Below are 21,133 nucleotides of genomic sequence, written 5' to 3' on the forward strand. Positions count from 1 at the left end.
TTACTTATAAATGAAGTCCATGCGCATCTCCTTCTGATCAAAAGCATGGATAACTTGTTTATAGAAGTCTTCCTTATCTTTCTTCAGTTTTAAAAGTCTCTCTGTCTCGATGGAGATCTTCCTTTATTACCTCCTGCTTCCATTGAAAGTCCAGTTTAGAAAACTGTTTTATTTTAGATATGTAGTCCTCCATGTTAAAAGTGCAAGCATATATATGTATATATGTATATATATACATATATGTATATATGTATATATATACATATATGTATGTATATACAGTATATATACAATCACTGATATAACAAAATAAAACAAAAAAAACAGATCAATTAGTTTGAGTAGAAGTAATAGAGGAGAAGTTAAAAAGTACTTGTTTAATCCCATACACACGTTATGACGTTTTGTTTTTTAAAGCACTCTTAATCAAAGACGACACACGTAAACATCAGCGTTGACACATGTCAAAAACAATCAAATACATTTATTATTTTGTATAAATCTGGAGTTATAATTTAACACAGTGCCAATATTGTTAGAACACACACACACACACACACACACACACACACACACCTGGTTAATGCACGAGCAGTAATGTCATTACTTGTATTTATTTTTAAATATACGTCAATAATAATTAAGATAGTTTTTTTTTTGTTTCAAATACCAACTAAAAGTGTATCATGCTCATTCCTAGAAAAATTAATAGTATTGATTGGTTAATTAAAAATTAAACCTACAATAATTATATTAATTACATTTTACAAAAAAATAATTCCCTATATTGGTAATATTTAAATTGAAATTGGCTAAGAAATGCATTTTAATAATAAAAAATAACACAATTTGTTTTGTTTTTTTTCCTACAAATTTAAAACGCATAAAGAACATTAAAATATTCTTTACAGGTCACGGAAAGAGCGGCGGGAAATATAATAAACGATCAAGTAATGACTTTACTGAGGCAGATGTTCATTAGCGACATTACATCCATTTCTTCTTCTTCTTCTTGGCGCTTTAGTGTGCTTTTCCTGGGCGTCTGCGTTAAATGTTCCTTTTTTAAATCCCCCAAAAAGTGCAGTGTCAGCAAGTATAAAAGCATCACAAAAACCAAAAACACCAAAAGGGAAAAAAAGCCCTGCTGCCTTTTTTTTTTTCGTCGATAAAAAACGTAGTAAACGTGATAAATATTCACACAATAAATATGCTTTGTTATTCCACACGGCAAAAATGTCCACAATAATCTCAATCGTCTGGCAGAAAGTTGAGGTTGAATGACCTCCATGACCTCCATGGACCCCCCCCCCCCCTACTGCATGGGCATGTAAGGCCAGTTGAAGCTGCTCCCCGACAGCAGCATGTCCCGGATCAGGGTCTCGATGGGGGTCTTGCCCACCAGGCGCACGAAGAAGAGCTGCTCGATGACGGAGGAGGAGACGGAGCGCAGAGACGGCAGGCGAAGCAGCAGCTTGCCAAAGCGGGTGGGCTGGTTGGGGTACTGGCTCCTCACGTACTCCTCCAGGGCGCACTGGGACTTCTCCTGCAGACCCTCCACGTGGCTCACGTCCGACAGCCCGCAGGCGTCTGCCGGGAACAACACGCGTCACAAAGGACTCGCTCCAAAGATCCTCTATATGACAACAATTATTTACTGTTTTTAGGAATCGGATACAACATTTAAGTAGATAGTGAAAACAAGCTTTACTCAAAGGACTGTGCAGTTTTTAAGTAGCTACTAGGAAACACCATTCCAAGATTGTCTATAAGGCAGGAGAGCTGTGCCTTTTTTTTATGTGGGGGGGTTGCTAAAAAAAAGTGTAACTCAAAATTTTAGTCCATGCTGCAAAGATTTTTATATAACAAGGGTGTTCTATTGATTATAAAGGAATCTGCTACAAAAACCTTACTCAAAGATCCTTCATATAACAAGAGGATTCTGCTGTTTTTAGGAATCTGCTACAAAAACTTCAGTCAAAGATCCTTTATGGAAGGAGGACGCTGCAGTTTGTAGGAATTTTATACAAAACTTTAGTCAAAGATTGTTCATATAACAAGAGGACTCTGCTCCTTTTAGGAATCTGCTACAAAAACTTCAGTCAAAGATCCTTTATGACAGGAGGACGCTGCAGTTTTTAGGAATCGTATACACAACTTTAGTCAAAGATCATTTATATGACAGGAGGTCACTGCTGTTTTAGGAATCTTACACAAAACTTGAGTCAAAGATCCTTTAAATAACATGACTGCTGTTATTAAGAATCTGCTATACAACTTTAGTCAAAGATCATTTAAATGACAGGAGTGCACTGCTGTTTTTTGGAATTTACTACAAAAACACGAGTCAAAGATCCTTTATATGACATGACTGCGTTTTTTTAAGAATCTGCTATAAAACTTTAGTCAAAGATAATTTAAATGACAGGAGTGCACTGCTGTTTTTGGAATCTTTTACAAATATATGACCAAAGGATCCTCTGGATTCTGTTTGATTCATCTGCTATAAAGAATTTAGTCAGAGATCCTTCATATGACAGAGGCACTGTTTTTTTTATGAATCTGCTACTGAAACTTTAGTCAAAGATCCTTTGTATAACAGGAGGACTCTGCTGTTTTTAGGAATCTGCTACTAAAACTTTAGTCAAATATCCTTTATATGACAGGAGGACGCTACAGTTTTTAGGAATCTTACGCAAAACTTGAGTCAAAGATCCTTTAAATGACATGACTGCTGTTTTTAAGAATCTGCTATACAACTTGAGTCAAAGATCCTTTAAATGACAGGAGTGCACTGCTGTTTTTGGAATTTACTACAAACACACGACTCAAAGATCCTTTATATGACATGACTGCTGTTTTTAAGAATCTGCTATACAACTTTAGTCAAAGATCCTTTAAATGGCAGGAGTGCACTGCTGTTTTTGGAATTGACTACAAAAACACGAGTAAAAGATCCTCTATATGACTGTTTTAAGTACTGCAGAAACACGGGTCAAAGATTGTTTCAGGAAATTGAGAGCTCTGCTCTTTTTAGGGATTTACGTTGATCAAAGATCCTTTGTATGACAGGAGGACTCTGCTGTTTTTAGCAATCTGCTAATAAAACTTTAGTCAAAGATCCTTAATATGACAGGAGGATGCTGCAGTTTTTAGGAATTGTACACAAAACTTGAGTCAAAGATCCTTTAAATGACATGACTGCTGTTATTAAGAATCTGCTATACAACTTTAGTCAAAGATCCTTTAAATGACAGCAGTGCACTGCTGTTTTTGGAATTTACTACAAAAACACGAGTCAAAGATCCTTTAAATGACATGACTGCTGTTTTTAAGAATCTGCTATACAACTTTAGTCAAAGATCATTTAAATGACAGGAGTGCACTGCTGTTTTTGGAATTGACTACAAAAACACGAGTCAAAGATCCTCTATATGACTGTTTTTAAGTACTGCAGAAACACGGGTCAAAGATTGTTTAAGGACATGGAGAGCTCTGCTCTTTTTAGGGATTTACGTTGATCAAAGATCCTTTATATGACAGGAGGACTCTGCTGTTTTTAGGACTCTGCTACAAAAACTTCCGTCAAACATCCCTCATGACAGGAGGACGCTGCAGATTTTAGGAATCTAATACACAACTTTGGTCAAAAATCATTTATATGACAGGAGGTCACTGCTGTTTTAGGAATCTTACACAAAACTTGAGTCAAAGATCCTTTAAATGACATGACTGCTGTTTTTAAGAATCTGCTATACAACTTTAGTCAAAGATCATTTAAATGACAGGAGTGCACTGCTGTTTTTGGAATTGACTACAAAAACATGAGTCAAAGATCCTCTATATGACTGTTTTTAAGTACTGCAGAAACACGGGTCAAAGATTGTTTAAGGGAATGGAGAGCTCTGCTCTTTTTAGGGATTTACGTTGATCAAAGATCCTTTATATGACAGGAGCATCTGGCTGTTTTTAAGCATATCTACAATTTTTTTTCACTTTAAAAATATAAATATAGGAAAGTCCTGCTGCTGTATTTTTTAAATTGAGCTACAAAAGAAAAGTAAAAAAAAAAGATATTAATCAAATGAAAACATGTCAACACTGCAATATTACATGTTTTATATTTCAACAAAAAATATCAATTCAATAGAATTTTTTTTACGTTTTTTAATATTGCAGTATTTTATTTTAAATGAATTTAAAAATGTTAAATGATGTTTTTAAAACCAAAAAGGATTTGTTGAGGCGACCTGCTTTGACCTCCATGGCGGCCATGATGGCGGCGACGCTGCCTTCAAAGTAGGACACGTGCACGCCCTCATGCGTGTACTACTACTCTGCACACACACCAATACACACACTCCTGTGTACTACTACTGCGTGTACTACTGCGTGTACTACTACTACGTGTACTACTACTATGTGTACTTCTACTCTGCACACACACCAATACACACACTCCTGTGTACTACTACTGCGTGTACTACTGCGTGTACCACTACCATGTGTACTACTACTATGTGTACTACTACCATGTGTACTACTACTCTGCACACACACCAGTACACACACTCCTGTGTACTACTACTGCGTGTACTACTGCGTGTACCACTACCATGTGTACTACTACTATGTGTACTACTACCATGTGTACTACTACTCTGCACACACACCAGTACACACACTCCTGTGTACTACTACTGCGTGTACTACTACTGCGTGTACTACTACCATGTGTACTACTACTATGTGTACTACTACTATATGTACTACTACTATGTGTACTACTACCATGTGTACTACTACTATATGTACTACTACCATGTGTACTACTACCATGTGTACTACTACTATATGTACTACTACCATGTGTACTACTACTATGTGTACTACTACTATATGTACTACTACCATGTGTACTACTACTATGTGTACTACTACTATGTGTACTACTACTACGTGTACTACTACTATGTGTACTACTACTATATGTACTACTACCATGTGTACTATACTATATGTACTACTACCATGTGTACTACTACTATGTGTACTACTACTATATGTACTACTACCATGTGTACTACTACTATGTGTACTACTACTATATGTACTACTACCATGTGTACTACTACTATGTGTACTACTACTATGTGTACTACTACTATGTTTACTACTACTATGTGTACTACTACCATGTGTACTACTACTATATGTACTACTACCATGTGTACTACTACTATGTGTACTACTACTATATGTACTACTACCATGTCTACTACTACTATGTGTACTACTACTACGTGTACTACTACTATGTGTACTACTACTACGTGTACTACTACTGCGTGTACTACTACTATGTGTACTACTACTATGTGTACTACTATGTGTACTACTACTACGTGTACTACTACTGTGTGTACTACTACTATGTGTACTACTACTATATGTACTACTACTATGTGTACTACTACTATGTGTACTACTACTATATGTACTACTACCATGTGTACTACTACTATGTGTACTACTACTATATGTACTACTACCATGTGTACTACTACTATGTGTACTACTACTATGTGTACTACTACTATGTGTACTACTACTACGTGTACTACTACTATGTGTACTACTACTACGTGTACTACTACTGCGTGTACTACTACTATGTGTACTACTACTATGTGTACTACTATGTGTACTACTACTACGTGTACTACTACCATGTGTACTACTAGTACGTGTACTAATACTGTGTGTACTACTACTATGTGTACTACTACCATGTGTACTACTACTATGTGTACTACTACTATATGTACTACTACCATGTGTACTACTACTATGTGTACTACTACTATATGTACTACTACCATGTGTACTACTATGTGTACTACTACTATGTGTACTACTACTATGTGTACTACTACTATGTGTACTACTACCATGTGTACTACTACTATATGTACTACTACCATGTGTACTACTACTATGTGTACTACTACTATATGTACTACTACCATGTGTACTACTACTATGTGTACTACTACCATGTGTACTACTACTATGTGTACTACTACTATGTGTACTACTACTACGTGTACTACTACTATGTGTACTACTACTACGTGTACTACTACTGCGTGTACTACTACTATGTGTACTACTACTATGTGTACTACTACTACGTGTACTACTACTGCGTGTACTACTACTATGTGTACTACTACTATATGTACTACTACTATGTGTACTACTACTATGTGTACTACTACTATATGTACTACTACCATGTGTACTACTACTATGTGTACTACTACTATATGTACTACTACCATGTGTACTACTACTATGTGTACTACTACTATGTGTACTACTACTACGTGTACTACTACTATGTGTACTACTACTACGTGTACTACTACTATGTGTACTACTACTATGTGTACTACTATGTGTACTACTACTACGTGTACTACTACTATGTGTACTACTATGTGTACTACTACTACGTGTACTACTACTGCGTGTACTACTACTATGTGTACTACTACTATGTGTACTACTATGTGTACTACTACTACGTGTACTACTACTGCGTGTACTACTACTATGTGTACTACTACTATGTGTACTACTATGTGTACTACTACTACGTGTACTACTACCATGTGTACTACTACTACGTGTACTAATACTGTGTGTACTACTACTATGTGTACTACTACCATGTGTACTACTGCCATGTGTACTACTACTACGTGTACTACTACTGTGTGTACTACTACTATTTGTACTACTACCATGTGTACTACTACTACGTGTACTACTACCGTGTGTACTACTACTATGTGTACTACAACTTCGTGTACTACTACCATGTGTACTACTACTATGTGTACTACTACCGTGTGTACTACTACCATGTGTACTACTACTGCGTGTACTACTACCATGTGTACTACTACTATGTGTACTACTACCATGTGTACTACTACCATGTGTACTACTACCATGTGTACTACTACTATATGTACTACTACTATGTGTACTACTACTATGTGTACTACTACTATGTGTACTACTACTATATGTACTACTACCATGTGTACTACTACTATGTGTACTACTACTATATGTACTACTACTATGTGTACTACTACTATGTGTACTACTACTATATGTACTACTACCATGTGTACTACTACTATGTGTACTACTACTATATGTACTACTACCATGTGTACTACTACTATGTGTACTACTACTATGTGTACTACTACTATGTGTACTACTACTACGTGTACTACTACTATGTGTACTACTACTATGTGTACTACTACTGCATGTACTACTACTATGTGTACTACTACTATGTGTACTACTATGTGTACTACTACTACGTGTACTACTACTGCGTGTACTACTACTATGTGTACTACTACTATGTGTACTACTACTACGTGTACTACTACTACGTGTACTACTACTGTGTGTACTACTACCATGTGTACTACTACCATGTGTACTACTACTACGTGTACTACTACTGTGTGTACTACTACTATGTGTACTACTACCATGTGTTCTACTAGCATGTGTACTACTACTACGTGTACTACTACCGTGTGTACTACTACCATGTGTACTACTACCATGTGTACTACTACCATGTGTACTACTACTAAGTGTACTACTACTGTGTGTACTACTACTATGTGTACTACTACCATGTGTACTACTACTATGTGTACTACTACCATGTGTACTACTACCACGTGTACTACTACCGTGTGTACTACTACCATGTGTACTACTACCACGTGTACTACTACCGTGTGTACTACTACTATGTGTACTACTACCATGTGTACTAGTACTGCGTGTACTACTACCATGTGTACTACTACTATGTGTACTACTACCATGTGTACTACTACTATGTGTATTACTACTATGTGTACTACTACTACGTGTACTACTACCATGTGTACTACTACCATGTGTACTACTGCATGTACTACTACTACGTGTACTACTACTATGTGTACTACTACTACGTGTACTACTACTACGTGTACTACTACTATGTGTATATGGGAACTATAATAAGAATGTTTTTAAAGAAGCAGCCAAGTGTCTGCCATCAATAATTGACCTGAGAGTGCGAGAGGTTACTTCAGGTCACTGCTGAGTAAAGATGTTACATAAGGTGCTGCTTTTTCCCAGGGCACCTGAACGCATCCGCTTCAACACATTTTACTACTCTTTCATGTCGCAAATAAATGTAAAAGACCAAAATGTGATTTACAAAATAAAAAGGAAATGTTTTCACTTACAAAATAAAATACTAATTTGTGTGTTTTAAAATGTAATTATTCTTTTTCTTTACAGTATTAGTCCGTTGCTTTTAAAATATGCTTAGGAATTAATATGACCAATATAATTTGTTGAAGAAAACTTTAGTCAAAGATCATTTATATTACTGGAGGACTTTTGCTGTTTTTATGAATTTACTACAAAAACATTAGTCACAGATCTTTTATATGACAGGAGTGCACTGCTGTTTTTAGGTATTTTCTACAAAATCTTACTAAAGGATCCTTTGGATTCTGCTTCAAAAAATTAGTCAGAGATCCTTTATATGACAGGAGTGCACTGCTGTTTTTAGGACTCTGATATGTTTAGTCAGAGATCCTTTATACAACCAAAGATCCTCTATACAACAATTAGTGTCAGATCTTTGGTTGTTATTAAGATGGAGCTTCTTAATTAGGACTTGATCAGTTGTTATTGTGCCTCACATGAGAAGGATCTGACACTAATTGTTATGTAGAGGATCTTTGATTGTTATTAAGATCAAACTTCTTATTTACGACTTGATCAGTTGTTATTGTCCCTCTAATGAGAACGATCTGACACTCATTGTTGTATAGAGGATCTTTGGTTGTTAAAAAAATTGAGCTTCTTAATCAGAACTAACAGTTTTTACTATCCCTCAGAAGAGAAAGATCTGACACTAATTGTTGTATAGAGGATCTTTGGTTGTTATTAATATCGAGCTTCTTATTCACGACTTGATCAGTTGTTATTGTGCCTTTAATCAGTACGATCTGACACTAATTGTTGTATAGAGGATCTTTGATTGTTATTAAGATTAAGCTTCTGAATTAGGACTTGATCAGTTGTTATTGTCCCTCTAATGAGAACGATCTGACACTCATTGTTGTATAGAGGATCTTTGATTGTTAAAAAAATTGAGCTTCTTAATCAGAACTAACAGTTTTTATTGTCCCTCAGAAGAGAAAGATCTGACACTAATTGTTGTATAGAGGATCTTTGATTGTTATTAAGATCGAGCTTCTTAATAATGACTTGATCAGTTGTTATTGTGCCTCACATTACAACAATCTGACACTAATTGTTGTATAGAGGATCTTTGGTTGTTATTAAGATGGAGCTTCTTAATTATGACAAGATCTGACACTAATTGTTGTATAGAGGATCTTTGATTCTTAAGATGGAGCTTCTTAATTACGACATGATCAGTTGTTATTGTGCCTCACATGAGAAGGATCTGACACTAATTGTTGTATAGAGGATCTTTGATTGTTATTAAGATCAAGCTTCTTAATCAGAACTAACAGTTTTTACTGTCCCTCAGAAGAGAAAGATCTGACACTAGTTGCTGTATAGAGGATCTTTGTTTGTTATTAAGATCGAGCTTCTTTTTTACGACTTGATCAGTTGTTATTGTGCCTCACATGAGAACGATCTGACACTAATTGTTGTATAGAGGATCTTTGGTTGTTAAGATCAAGCTTCTTAATCACGACTTGATCAGTTGTTATTGTCCCTCTAATGAGAAGGATCTGACACTCTTTGATGTATAGAGGATCTTTGGTTGTTAAAAAGATCGAGCTTCGTAATCAGACGTAACAGTTGTTATTGTCCCTCAGATGAGAAAGATCTGACACTAATTGTTGTATAGAGGATCTTTGGTTGTTATTAAGATGGAGCTTCTTAATAATGATTTGATCAGTTGTTATTGTGCCTCACATGAGAACAATCTGACACTATTTGTTGTATAGAGGATCTTTGATTGTTATTAAGATCGAGGTTCTTAATTATGACAAGATCTGACAATAATTGTTGTATAGAGGATCTTTGATTCTTAAGATGGAGCTTCTTAATTACGACATGATCAGTTGTTATTGTGCCTCACATGAGAAGGATCTGACACTAATTGTTGTATAGAGGATCTTTGATTGTTATTAAGATCAAGCTTCTTAATCAGAACTAACAGTTTTTACTGTCCCTCAGAAGAGAAAGATCTGACACTAGTTGCTGTATAGAGGATCTTTGTTTGTTATTAAGATCGAGCTTCTTTTTTACGACTTGATCAGTTGTTATTGTGCCTCACATGAGAACGATCTGACACTAATTGTTGTATAGAGGATCTTTGGTTGTTAAGATCAAGCTTCTTAATCACGACTTGATCAGTTGTTATTGTCCCTCTAATGAGAAGGATCTGACACTCTTTGATGTATAGAGGATCTTTGGTTGTTAAAAAGATCGAGCTTCGTAATCAGACGTAACAGTTGTTATTGTCCCTCAGATGAGAAAGATCTGACACTAATTGTTGTATAGAGGATCTTTGGTTGTTATTAAGATGGAGCTTCTTAATAATGATTTGATCAGTTGTTATTGTGCCTCACATGAGAACAATCTGACACTATTTGTTGTATAGAGGATCTTTGATTGTTATTAAGATCGAGGTTCTTAATTGCGACAAGATCTGACAATAATTGTTGTATAGAGGATATCTGATTCTTAAAATGGAGCTTCTTGATTACGACTTGATCAGTTATTATTGAGCCTCACATGAGAAGGATCTGACACTCATTGTTATATAAAGTATCTTTGTTTGTTAAGATCGAGCTTCTTTTTTACGACTTGATCAGTTGTTATTATCCCTCACATGAGAAGGATCTGACACTCATTGTTGTATAGAGGATCTTTGATTGTTATTAAGATGGAGCTTCTTAATAACGACTTGATCAATTGTTATTGTGCCTCACATGAGAAGGATCTGACACTCATTGTTGTATAGAGGATCTTTGATTGTTATTAAGATGGATTTCTTAATTACGACAAGATCTGACACTAATTGTTGTACAGAGGATCTTTGTTTTTTTATTAAGATGGAGCTTCTTAATAACGACTTGATCAATTGTTATTGTGCCTCACACAAGAAGGATCTGACACTCATTGTAGTATAGAGGATCTTTGGTTGTTATTAAGATGGAGTTTCTTAATCAGAACTAACAGTTTTTATTGTCTCTCAGAAGAGAACAATCTGACACTAATTGTTGTATAGACGATCTTTGATTCTGAAGATTGAGCTTCTTAATAACGACTTGATCAGTTGTTATTGTGCCTCAGAAGAGAAGGGTCTGACACTAATTGTTGTATAGAGGATCTTTGATAGTTATTAAGATGGAGTTTCTTAATTAGGACTTGATCAGTTGTTATTGTGCCTTTAATGAGAACGATCTGACACTCATTGTTGTATAGAGGATCTTTGATTGTTAAAAGATCAATCTTCTTAATCAGAACTAACAGTTATTATTGTCCTTTAGAAGAGAAAGATCTGACACTAATTGTTGTATAGAGGATCTTTGTTTTTTTATTAAGATGGAGCTTCTTAATAACGACTTGATCGGTTGTTATTGTGCCTCACATGAGAAGGATCTGACACTCATTGTTGTATAGAGGATCTTTGATTGTTATTAAGATGGATTTCTTAATTACGACAAGATCTGACACTAATTGTTGTACAGAGGATCTTTGTTTTTTTATTAAGATGGAGCTTCTTAATAACGATTTGATCAATTGCTATTGTGCCTCACATGAGAAGGATCTGACACTCATTGTTGTATAGAGGATCTTTGATTGTTATTAAGATGGATTTCTTAATTACGACAAGATCTGAAACCAATTGTTGTATAGAGGATCTTTGAGTCTTATGATGGAGCTTCTTAATTAGGACTTGATCAGTTGTTATTGTGCCTCACATGAGAAGGATCTGACGCTAATTGTTGTATAGAGGATCTTTGGTTGTTATTAAGATGGAGTTTCTTAATCAGAACTAACAGTTTTTATTGTCCCTCAGAAGAGAACAATCTGACACTAATTGTTGTATAGACGATCTTTGATTCTGAAGATTGAGCTTCTTAATAACGACTTGATCAGTTGTTATTGTGCCTCAGAAGAGAAGGATCTGACACTAATTGTTGTATAGAGGATCTTTGATTGTTATTAAGATGGAGTTTCTTAATTAGGACTTGATCAGTTGTTATTGTGCCTTTAATGAGAACGATCTGACACTAATTGTTGTATAGAGGATCTTTGATTGTTAAAAGATCAATCTTCTTAATCAGAACCAACAGTTATTATTGTCCTTTAGAAGAGAAAGATCTGACACTAATTGTTGTATAGAGGATCTTTGATTGTTATTAAGATGGAGCTCCTTAGTTACGACAAGATCTGACACTAATTGTTGTATACAGGATCTTTGATTGTTAAGATCGAGGTTCTTAATTACGACTTGATCAGTTGTTATTGTGCCTCAAATGAGAAGGATCTGACACTAATTGTTGTATAGAGGATCTTTGATTGTTACTAAGATGGAGCTTCTTAATTAGGACTTGATCAGTTGTTATTGTGCCTCACATGAGAAGGTCTTAATTAGGACTTGATCAGTTGTTATTGTGCCTCACATGAGAAGGTCTTAATTAGGACTCGATCAGTTGTTGTTGTGCCTCACGTGAGAAGGATCTGACACTAATTGGATCAGCGTTTAGTCGGCTAGTGGCTGTCCTGCCCGGGCGGCGATGACGTCACGCGGCGACGTACCGGTGGTGAAGAGCGCGATGGCCTTGATGCAGCTGTACTCTGCGGAGTCGACATGCAGCCCCTTCAGCTTCTCCACCTGCTCCTGGAAGAGGCGGATGTGGTCCATGAAGGCCACCACGCGCTCGGCGGCCATGGGCGAGGCGTGCAGGCCGGCGGCGGCGAGCAGCGGCGCCACGTGCACGGGCATGGAGCACTGCGCGGCGTTCAGCACGAACAGTTCGCTCCAGGTGAGACGCAGCAGCGCCACCTGGTCGCACACCTGCAGCTCGGGGAAGAAGGGGATGTGGCGCGCCCACTCCACGGCGCTAAAGAGCATGCGCGCCGCCAGCTCGCAGATGTTCTCCATGTTTCCCGCCGCCAGGTAGCGGGAGGCGGCGGCGGCGGGGTAAGGCTCGGCCCGCAGCAGCAGTGAGATGTAACCTGACAGGTAGGCGTGCTGCTGGCACTGCAGGGGGTCCCCGCCGCTCAGAGACACGTGACCCTGGTAGTACGCCTGCGCCGGCATGCGGCCTCGCTGCACGGCTGCGTGCGCAACACACAAGGAGAGAGAGAGAGAGAGAGAGAGAGAGAAGTCGGTCACTCGCACCAGCGCGTGCACGCGCCCCCGGGAAGCTTCAGGCAAACATCGCGTGCAGCGGCGGGCGCGCGCGCGGGCTTGGAGGAGCAGGCGCTAAATTTAGCACTCGGGCTGTCTGACTCTCACGCACACACACACACACACACACACACACACACACACACACACACACACACACACACACACACACACACACACACACACACACACGCACACGCACAAACACACACACACCTTAATATATCCATCCATCCATTCACTACCGCTTGTCGCGTTCATATAACAATAAGTAATTCAGGACAAATAGCAATAAAGCGCAGAATGACAATTATTACATTTTTAATGGACACACACACACACACACACACACACACACACACACACACACACACACCTTAATATATCCATCCATCCATTTACTACCGCTTCTTCCGTTCATATAACAATAAGTAAATCAGGACAAATAGCAATAAAGCACAGAATGACCCTATTTTTAATGCACACACACACACACACACACACACACACGCACAAACACACACACACCTTAATATATCCATCCATCCATTCACTACCGCTTGTCGCGTTCATATAACAATAAGTAATTCAGGACAAATAGCAATAAAGCACAGAATGACCCTATTTTTAATGCACACACACACACACACACACACACACACACACACACACACACACACACACACACACACACACACCTTAATATATCCATCCATCCATTTACTACCGCTTCTTCCGTTCATATAACAATAAGTAAATCAGGACAAATAGCAATAAAGCACAGAATGACCCTATTTTTAATGCACACACACACACACACACACACACACGCACAAACACACACACACCTTAATATATCCATCCATCCATTCACTACCGCTTGTCGCGTTCATATAACAATAAGTAATTCAGGACAAATAGCAATAAAGCACAGAATGACCCTATTTTTAATGCACACACACACACACACACACACACACACACACACACACACACATATATATGTACAAAGGCACAACGCTTGTCCAAAGATCTCCTCCTGAAATGTATTTGAATTTGATAGCTCTGTATTCTATATATATATATATATATATATATATTCACGGTGGCAGAGGGGTTAGTGCGTCTGCCTCACAATACGAAGGTCCTGCAGTCCTGGGTTCAAATCCAGGCTCGGGATCTTTCTGTGTGGAGTTTGCATGTTCTCCCCGTGAATGCGTGGGTTCCCTCCGGGTATTCCGGCTTCCTCCCACTTCCAAAGACATGCACCTGGGGATAGGCCCCTCCCACCTCCAAAGACATGCACCTGGGGATAGGCCCCTCCCACCTCCAAAGACATGCACCTGGGGATAGGTTGATTGGCAACACTAAATGGTCCCTAGTGTGTGAATGTTGTCTGTCTATCTGTGTTGGCCCTGCGATGAGGTGGCGACTTGTCCAGGGTGTACCCTGCCTTCCGCCCGATTGTAGCTGAGATAGGCGCCAGCGCCCCCGCGACCCCGAAAGGGAATAAGCGGTAGTAAATGGATGGATGGATGGATGTTTGGTAAATTAACTAAGTATTTTGTTGATTTAGGAACCTTTAGAAAACATTGTTTAGTAAATAAACAAAGTATTGTGTTAATTTGGGAGCCTTTTTAAAACGTTTTTAAGTAAATAAACGAATTATTGTGTTAATTTAGGAGCCTTTTGAAAACATCGTTTAGTATATAAACACATTATTGTGTTAAATTGGGAGCCTTTGTCGAACAAAAATTGTAAATAAATGAATTATTGTGTTAAATTTGGAGCGTTTTGAAAACATTTTAGTAAACAAACGAAGTATTGTATTAATTTAGGAGCTTTTTTAAAACATTGTTTAATAAATAAAAAAAAGTATTGTGTTAATTCAGGAGCGTATTTAAAATATTTTTAGTAAATAAACGAATTATTGTGTTGAATTGGGATCCTTTTGAAAACATTGTTTAGTAAATAAAGAAAATATTGTGGTAATTTAGGAGCCTTTTAAAATATTTGTAGTATCATAAACAAATTGTGTTTAATTGGGAGCCTTTTGAAAACAAAAATTGTAAATAAATGAATTATTGTGTTAAATTTGGAGCCTTTTGAAAACATTGTTTAGTAAATAAATAAAGTATTGTGTTAAGTTAGGAGCCTTTTAAAACATGTTAGTAAATAAACGAATTATTGTGTTAAATTAGGATCTTTAAAAAAATTGTAACTAAATTAATTATTGTGTTAAATTTGGAGCCTTTTGAAAACATTGTTTGGTAAATAAGCAAAGTATTGTGTTAATTTAGGAACCTTTAGAAAACTTTGTTTAGTAAATAAACAAATTATTGTGTTGATTTAGGAGCCTTTTAAAATATTTTAGTAAATCAACGAATTATTGTGTTAAATTTGGAGCCTTTTGAAAATATTGTTTAGTAAATAAACAAAGTATTGTGTTAATTTAGGAGCCTATTTAAAACGTTTTTTAGTAAATAAACGAATTTTTGTGTTAATTTAGGAGCCTTTTAAAATATTTTAGTAAATTAACGAATTATTGCGTTAAATTTGGAGCCTTTTGAAAACATCGTTTGGTAAATAAACAAAGTATTGTGTTAATTTAGGAGCCTATTTTAAACGTTTTTTAGTAAATAAACTAATTATTGTGTTAATTTAGGAGCCTTTTGAAAATATCGTTTAGTAAATAAACACATTGTGTTAAATTGGCAGCCTTTTTAAAACAAAAATTGTAAATAAATGAATTATTGAGTTAAATTTAGAGCCTTTTGAAAACATTGTTTAGTAAATAAAGTATTGTGTTAATTTAGGAGCCTATTTGAAATATTTTTAGTAAATAAACGAATCATTGTGTTGAATTGGGATCCTTTTGAAAACATTGTTTAGTAAATAAACAAATTATTGTATTAAATTTGGAGCCTTTTGAAAACATTGTTTGGTAAATAAACGAAGTATTTTTATAATTTAGGAGCCTTTTTAAAAAAAAAAAGTAAATAAATAAAGTATTGTGTTAATTTAGGAGCCTATTTAAAATATTTTTAGTAAATTATTGTGTTAAATTGGGATCCTTTTAAAAAAACATTGTTTAGTAAATAAAAAAAGTATTGTGTTAATTTAGGAGCCTTTTAAAATATTTTAGTGAATTAACGAATTATTGTGTTAAATTTGGAGCCTTTTGAAAACATTGTTTGGTAAATAAAGTATTGTGTTAATTTAGGAGCCTTTTTTAAACGTTTTTTAGTCAATAAACTAATTATTGTGTTAATTTAGGAGCCTTTTGAAAATATCGTTTAGTAAATAAACACATTATTGTGTAAATTGGCAGCCTTTTTAAAAAAAAATTTGTAAATAAATGAACTATTGTGTTAAATTTGGAGCGTTTTGAAAACATTTTAGTAAATAATGTATTGTGTTAATTTAGGAGCCTTTTAAAACATTGTTTAGTAAATAAACAAAGTATTGTGTTAATTTGGGAGCCTATTTAAAACGTTTTTTAGTAAATAAACACATTTTTGCGTTAATTTAGGAGCCTTTTGAAAACATCGTTTAGTAAATAAACACATTATTGTGTTAAATTGGGAGCCTTTGTAAAACAAAAATTGTAAATAATAGAATTATTGTGTTAAATTTGGAGCGTTTTGAAAACATTTTAGTAAATAAAAGAAGTATTGTATTGATTTAGGAGCTTTTTTAAAACATTGTTTAATAAATAAAAAAAGTATTGTGTTAATTTAGGAGCCTATTTAAAATATTTTTAGTAAATAAACGAGTTATTGTGTTAAATTTGGAGCCTTTTGAAAACATTGTTTAGTAAATAAAGTATTGTGTTAATTTAGGAGCCTTTTAAAAAAACATTGTTTAGTAAATAAATAAAGTATTGTGTTAATTTAGGAGCCTATTTGAAATATTTTTAGTAAATAAACGAATCATTGTGTTAAATTGGGATCCTTTTGAAAATATTGTTTAGTAAATAAACAAATTATTGTATTAAATTTGGAGCCTTTTGAAAACATTGTTTGGTAAACAAACAAAGTATTTTGTTAATTTAGGAACCTTTAGAAACAATTGTTTAGTAAATTAACAAAGTATTGTGTTGATTTAGGAGCCTTTTAAAATATTTTAGTAAATCAACGAATTATTATGTTAAATTTGGAGCCTTTTGAAAACATTGTTTAGTAAATAAACAAAGTATTGTGTTAATTTAGGAGCCTATTTTAAACGTTTTTTTAGTAAATAAACGAATTTTTGTGTTAATTTAGGAGCCTTTTGAAAACTTTGTTTAGTAAATAAACAAATTATTGTGTTAAATTTGGAGCGTTTTGAAAACATTTGAGTAAATAAACTAAGTATTGTGTTAAATTAGGAGCTTTTTTAAAACATTGTTTGATAAATAAAAAAGGTATTGTGTTAATTTAGGAGCCTATTTAAAATATTTTTAGTAAATAAACGAATTATTGTGTTAAATTGGGAGCTTTTTGAAAACATCGTTTAGTAAATAAATAAAGTATTGTGTTAATTTAGGAGCCTATTTAAAATATTTTTAGTAAATAAACGAATTATTGTGTTGAATTGGGATCCTTTTGAAAACATTGTTTAGTAAATAAAGAAAGTATTGTGGTAATTTAGGAGCCTTTTAATATTTTTGTAGTAAATAAACAAATGACTGGGTTAAAACTGGGAGCCTTTTTAAAACATTTTTACTAAATAAACAAATTATTGTGTTAAATTGTGAGGTTTTAAAAAAAAAAAAAAGGAAATAAATCAATTATTGTGTTAAATTGAGAGCCTTTTGAAAACAGTGTATAGTAAACAAACACAGTGTTGTGTTAATTTAGGAGCCTTTTAAAATATTTTTAGTAAATAAACGAATTATTGTGTTGAATTGGGAGCTTTTAAAAAAAAGTGTAAATAAAAGAATGATATTACATTTGGAGCCTTTTGAAAACATTGTTGAGTAAATAAACAAAGTATTGTGTTAATTTAGGAGCCTATTTAAAATATTTTTAGTAAATTATTGTGTTAAATTGGGATCCTTTTAAAAAAACATTGTTTAGTAAATAAATAAAATATTGTGTTAATTTAGGAGCCTTTTAAAATATTTTAGTAAATTAACGAATTATTGTGTTAAATTTGGAGCCATTTGAAAACATTGTTTAGTAAATAAACAAAGTATTGTGTTAATTTGGGAGCCTATTTTAAACGTTGTTTTAGTAAATAAACGAATTTTTGTGTTAATTTAGGAGCCTTTTGAAAACATCGTTTAGTAAATAAACACATTATTGTGTTAAATTGGGAGCCTTTGTAAAACAAAAATTGTAAATAATAGAATTATTGTGTTAAATTTGGAGCGTTTTGAAAACATTTTAGTAAATAAAAAAAAGTATTGTATTAATTTAGGAGCTTTTTTAAAACATTGTTTAATAAATAAAAAAAGTATTGTGTTAATTTAGGAGCCTATTTAAAATATTTTAGTAAATAAACGAATTATTGTGTTGAATTGGGATCCTTTTAAAAAAACATTGTTTAGTAAATAAAGAAAGTATTGTGGTAATTTGGGAGCCTTTTAATATATTTGTATGTTTTCAAAAGGCTTAAATTAACACAATAATTCGTTTATTTACTAAAAAAAAAACGTTTAAAATAGGCTCCTAAATTAACACAATACTTTATTTATTTCCTTTTTTTCTAAAAAAGGCTCCTAAATTATAAAAATACGTCGTTTATTTACCAAACAATGTTTTCAAAAGGCTCCAAATTTAACACAATGATTTGTTTATTTACTAAAAATATTTCAAATAGGCTCCTAAATTAACACAATACTTTATTTATTTACTAAACAATGTTTTAAAAGGCTCCTAAATTAACAGAATACTTTATTTACTAAACAATGTTTTCAAAAGGTTCCAAATTTAACACAATAATTCATTTATTTACAATTTTTGTTTTCAAAAGGCTCCCAATTTAACACAATTTGTTTATAATATTACAAATATTTTAAAATGCTCCTAAATCAACACAATACTTTCTTTATTTACTGAACAATGTTTTCAAAAGGCTCCCAATTCAACACAATAACTCGTGTTTTGAGCATTTTTACTAAATAAAGGAAATATTGGCTTGAATTGGGAGCTTTTTAAGACCATTTTCTTGTTTCCAGAAGTAAAAAGTGTAATGGGGTGGCCGGGCCTCACCTTCCCTCCTCATGCCGACTTTGAGGCATTTGTTGAGGCGGCAGTACTGGCACTGGTTGCGGTGGTGCTGGTCCACGGGGCAGGTGCGGCTGGCGCGGCAGGTGTAGTTCAGGTTCCTGCGCACGGAGCGCTTGAAGAAACTCTTGCAGCCCTCGCAGGTCAACTGGCCGTAGTGTTTGCCGCTAGACTTGTCGCCGCACACGATGCACTCCACGCCGGCCAAAGACTGCCTGTCGGACGACATGGACGACGAGGAGCTGCTGGTGTTGGACGACACGTCGCTTCCGGCCGGGTTGCTGACCTCCAGCGACACCGGGGAGGACAGCGCGCCCTCCGCGGGGTTCCTCCACGCCACCATCGCCATCGCCACCGCAAGTCCTCCCTTTAAAAGTACTTTTTTCTTTTTGTTTTGTTAAAAAAAAAAAACTCGCTCTAATGCGTCATTAAGTCACACGAAGAAGCTTCGAGGAATGTTTTTTAAATTCCAAAATAAAAGCTCGCGGACGTCCGCGGGGGAAGATGCGCGGGGATGCGCATGCGCGGCGTCATCCTTACAAGGCGGCGAGAAGTTTCCAGAATGTCGACTAAAGTCTCTCCTGCGAGCCTGGCTGCACGAACAAGAAGAAGAAGAAGAAGAAGAAGAGTGATGAAGACGCTTTATTGGCGCCGCCGCTGCTGGAGAGCGGAGACCAGTGACGTCACTTGCTGACGGGGCGTGGCCTGAGACGGCAGAACCAATCAGACCCCTCGTAATCCCGCAACAGTGCCATGATGCCCCCTAGTGGTGAGGAAACACCTTTTATGTTCTTATTCATGACGTCATCATTTTGCAAGTTTTAAAGTAGATAGATAGATAGATAGATAGATAGATAGATAGATAGATAGATAGATAGATAGATAGATAGATAGATAGATGGATAGATAGTACTTTATTGATTCCTTCAGGAGAGTTCCTTCAGGAAAATTAAAATTCCAGCAGCAGTGTACAGAGTTGAGATCAATTTAAAGAAAAAAGTAAAAAGTAAATAATGGGGGTTTAAAAGGAAACAAAATAGAGAAATATTACAAAAAGAATAAAAACAATGGGAATAACAATATAACAGTAAAATAAGAATATAACAAGACAAAGTAGCAATGATTGTCACACACACACACACACACACACACACACACACACACTAAATTATATTAACACTAAATGAGTCATTTGAATGTTTTTCACAAATTACAAAAAAAATCAAATATCTAAAATAACTTGTCCCTAGTGTGTGAATGTGAATGTTGTCTGTCTGTCTGTGGTGGCCCTGTGATGAGGTGGCGACTTGTCCAGGGTGTACGCCGCCTTCCGCCCGATTGTAGCTGAGATAGGCGCCAGCGACCCCAAAAAAAGGGAATAAGCGGTAGAAAATGGATGGATGTA

The 21,133-nt window shown here is 35.3% G+C and overlaps 1 protein-coding gene across 1 annotated transcript; it reads right to left on the reverse strand.

The window, feature by feature from the left end:
* Positions 1 to 891: 891 nt before the first annotated feature.
* On the reverse strand, positions 892 to 20,442 carry LOC133546861 (COUP transcription factor 2-like). The gene is made up of 3 exons (XM_061892702.1): positions 19,714 to 20,442; positions 12,922 to 13,443; positions 892 to 1,587 (listed from the first exon to the last, which is right to left on the reverse strand). The coding sequence occupies exons 1-3, from the start codon at positions 20,075 to 20,077 to the stop codon at positions 1,313 to 1,315; spliced, it is 1,161 nt and encodes a 386-aa protein (XP_061748686.1). The 5' UTR covers positions 20,078 to 20,442; the 3' UTR covers positions 892 to 1,312.
* Positions 20,443 to 21,133: the final 691 nt, after the last annotated feature.

This window comes from Nerophis ophidion, linkage group LG02 (genome assembly GCF_033978795.1).
Source record: "Nerophis ophidion isolate RoL-2023_Sa linkage group LG02, RoL_Noph_v1.0, whole genome shotgun sequence".
Taxonomy (NCBI): Eukaryota; Metazoa; Chordata; class Actinopteri; order Syngnathiformes; family Syngnathidae; genus Nerophis; species Nerophis ophidion.

What these genes read in the sequence shown, in the direction of transcription:
- LOC133546861 (XM_061892702.1), bottom strand. Translation starts at nt 20,077, where the DNA reads ATGGCGATGGTGGCGTGGAGGAACCCCGCGGAGGGCGCGCTGTCCTCC. An exon ending in AGTCGGCATGAGGAGGGAAG is followed by an intron (nt 13,444 to 19,713) that starts GTGAGGCCCGGC and finishes TTGCGCACGCAG; the next exon opens with CCGTGCAGCGAGGCCGCATG. An exon ending in CATCGCGCTCTTCACCACCG is followed by an intron (nt 1,588 to 12,921) that starts GTACGTCGCCGC and finishes TGTTCCCGGCAG; the next exon opens with ACGCCTGCGGGCTGTCGGAC.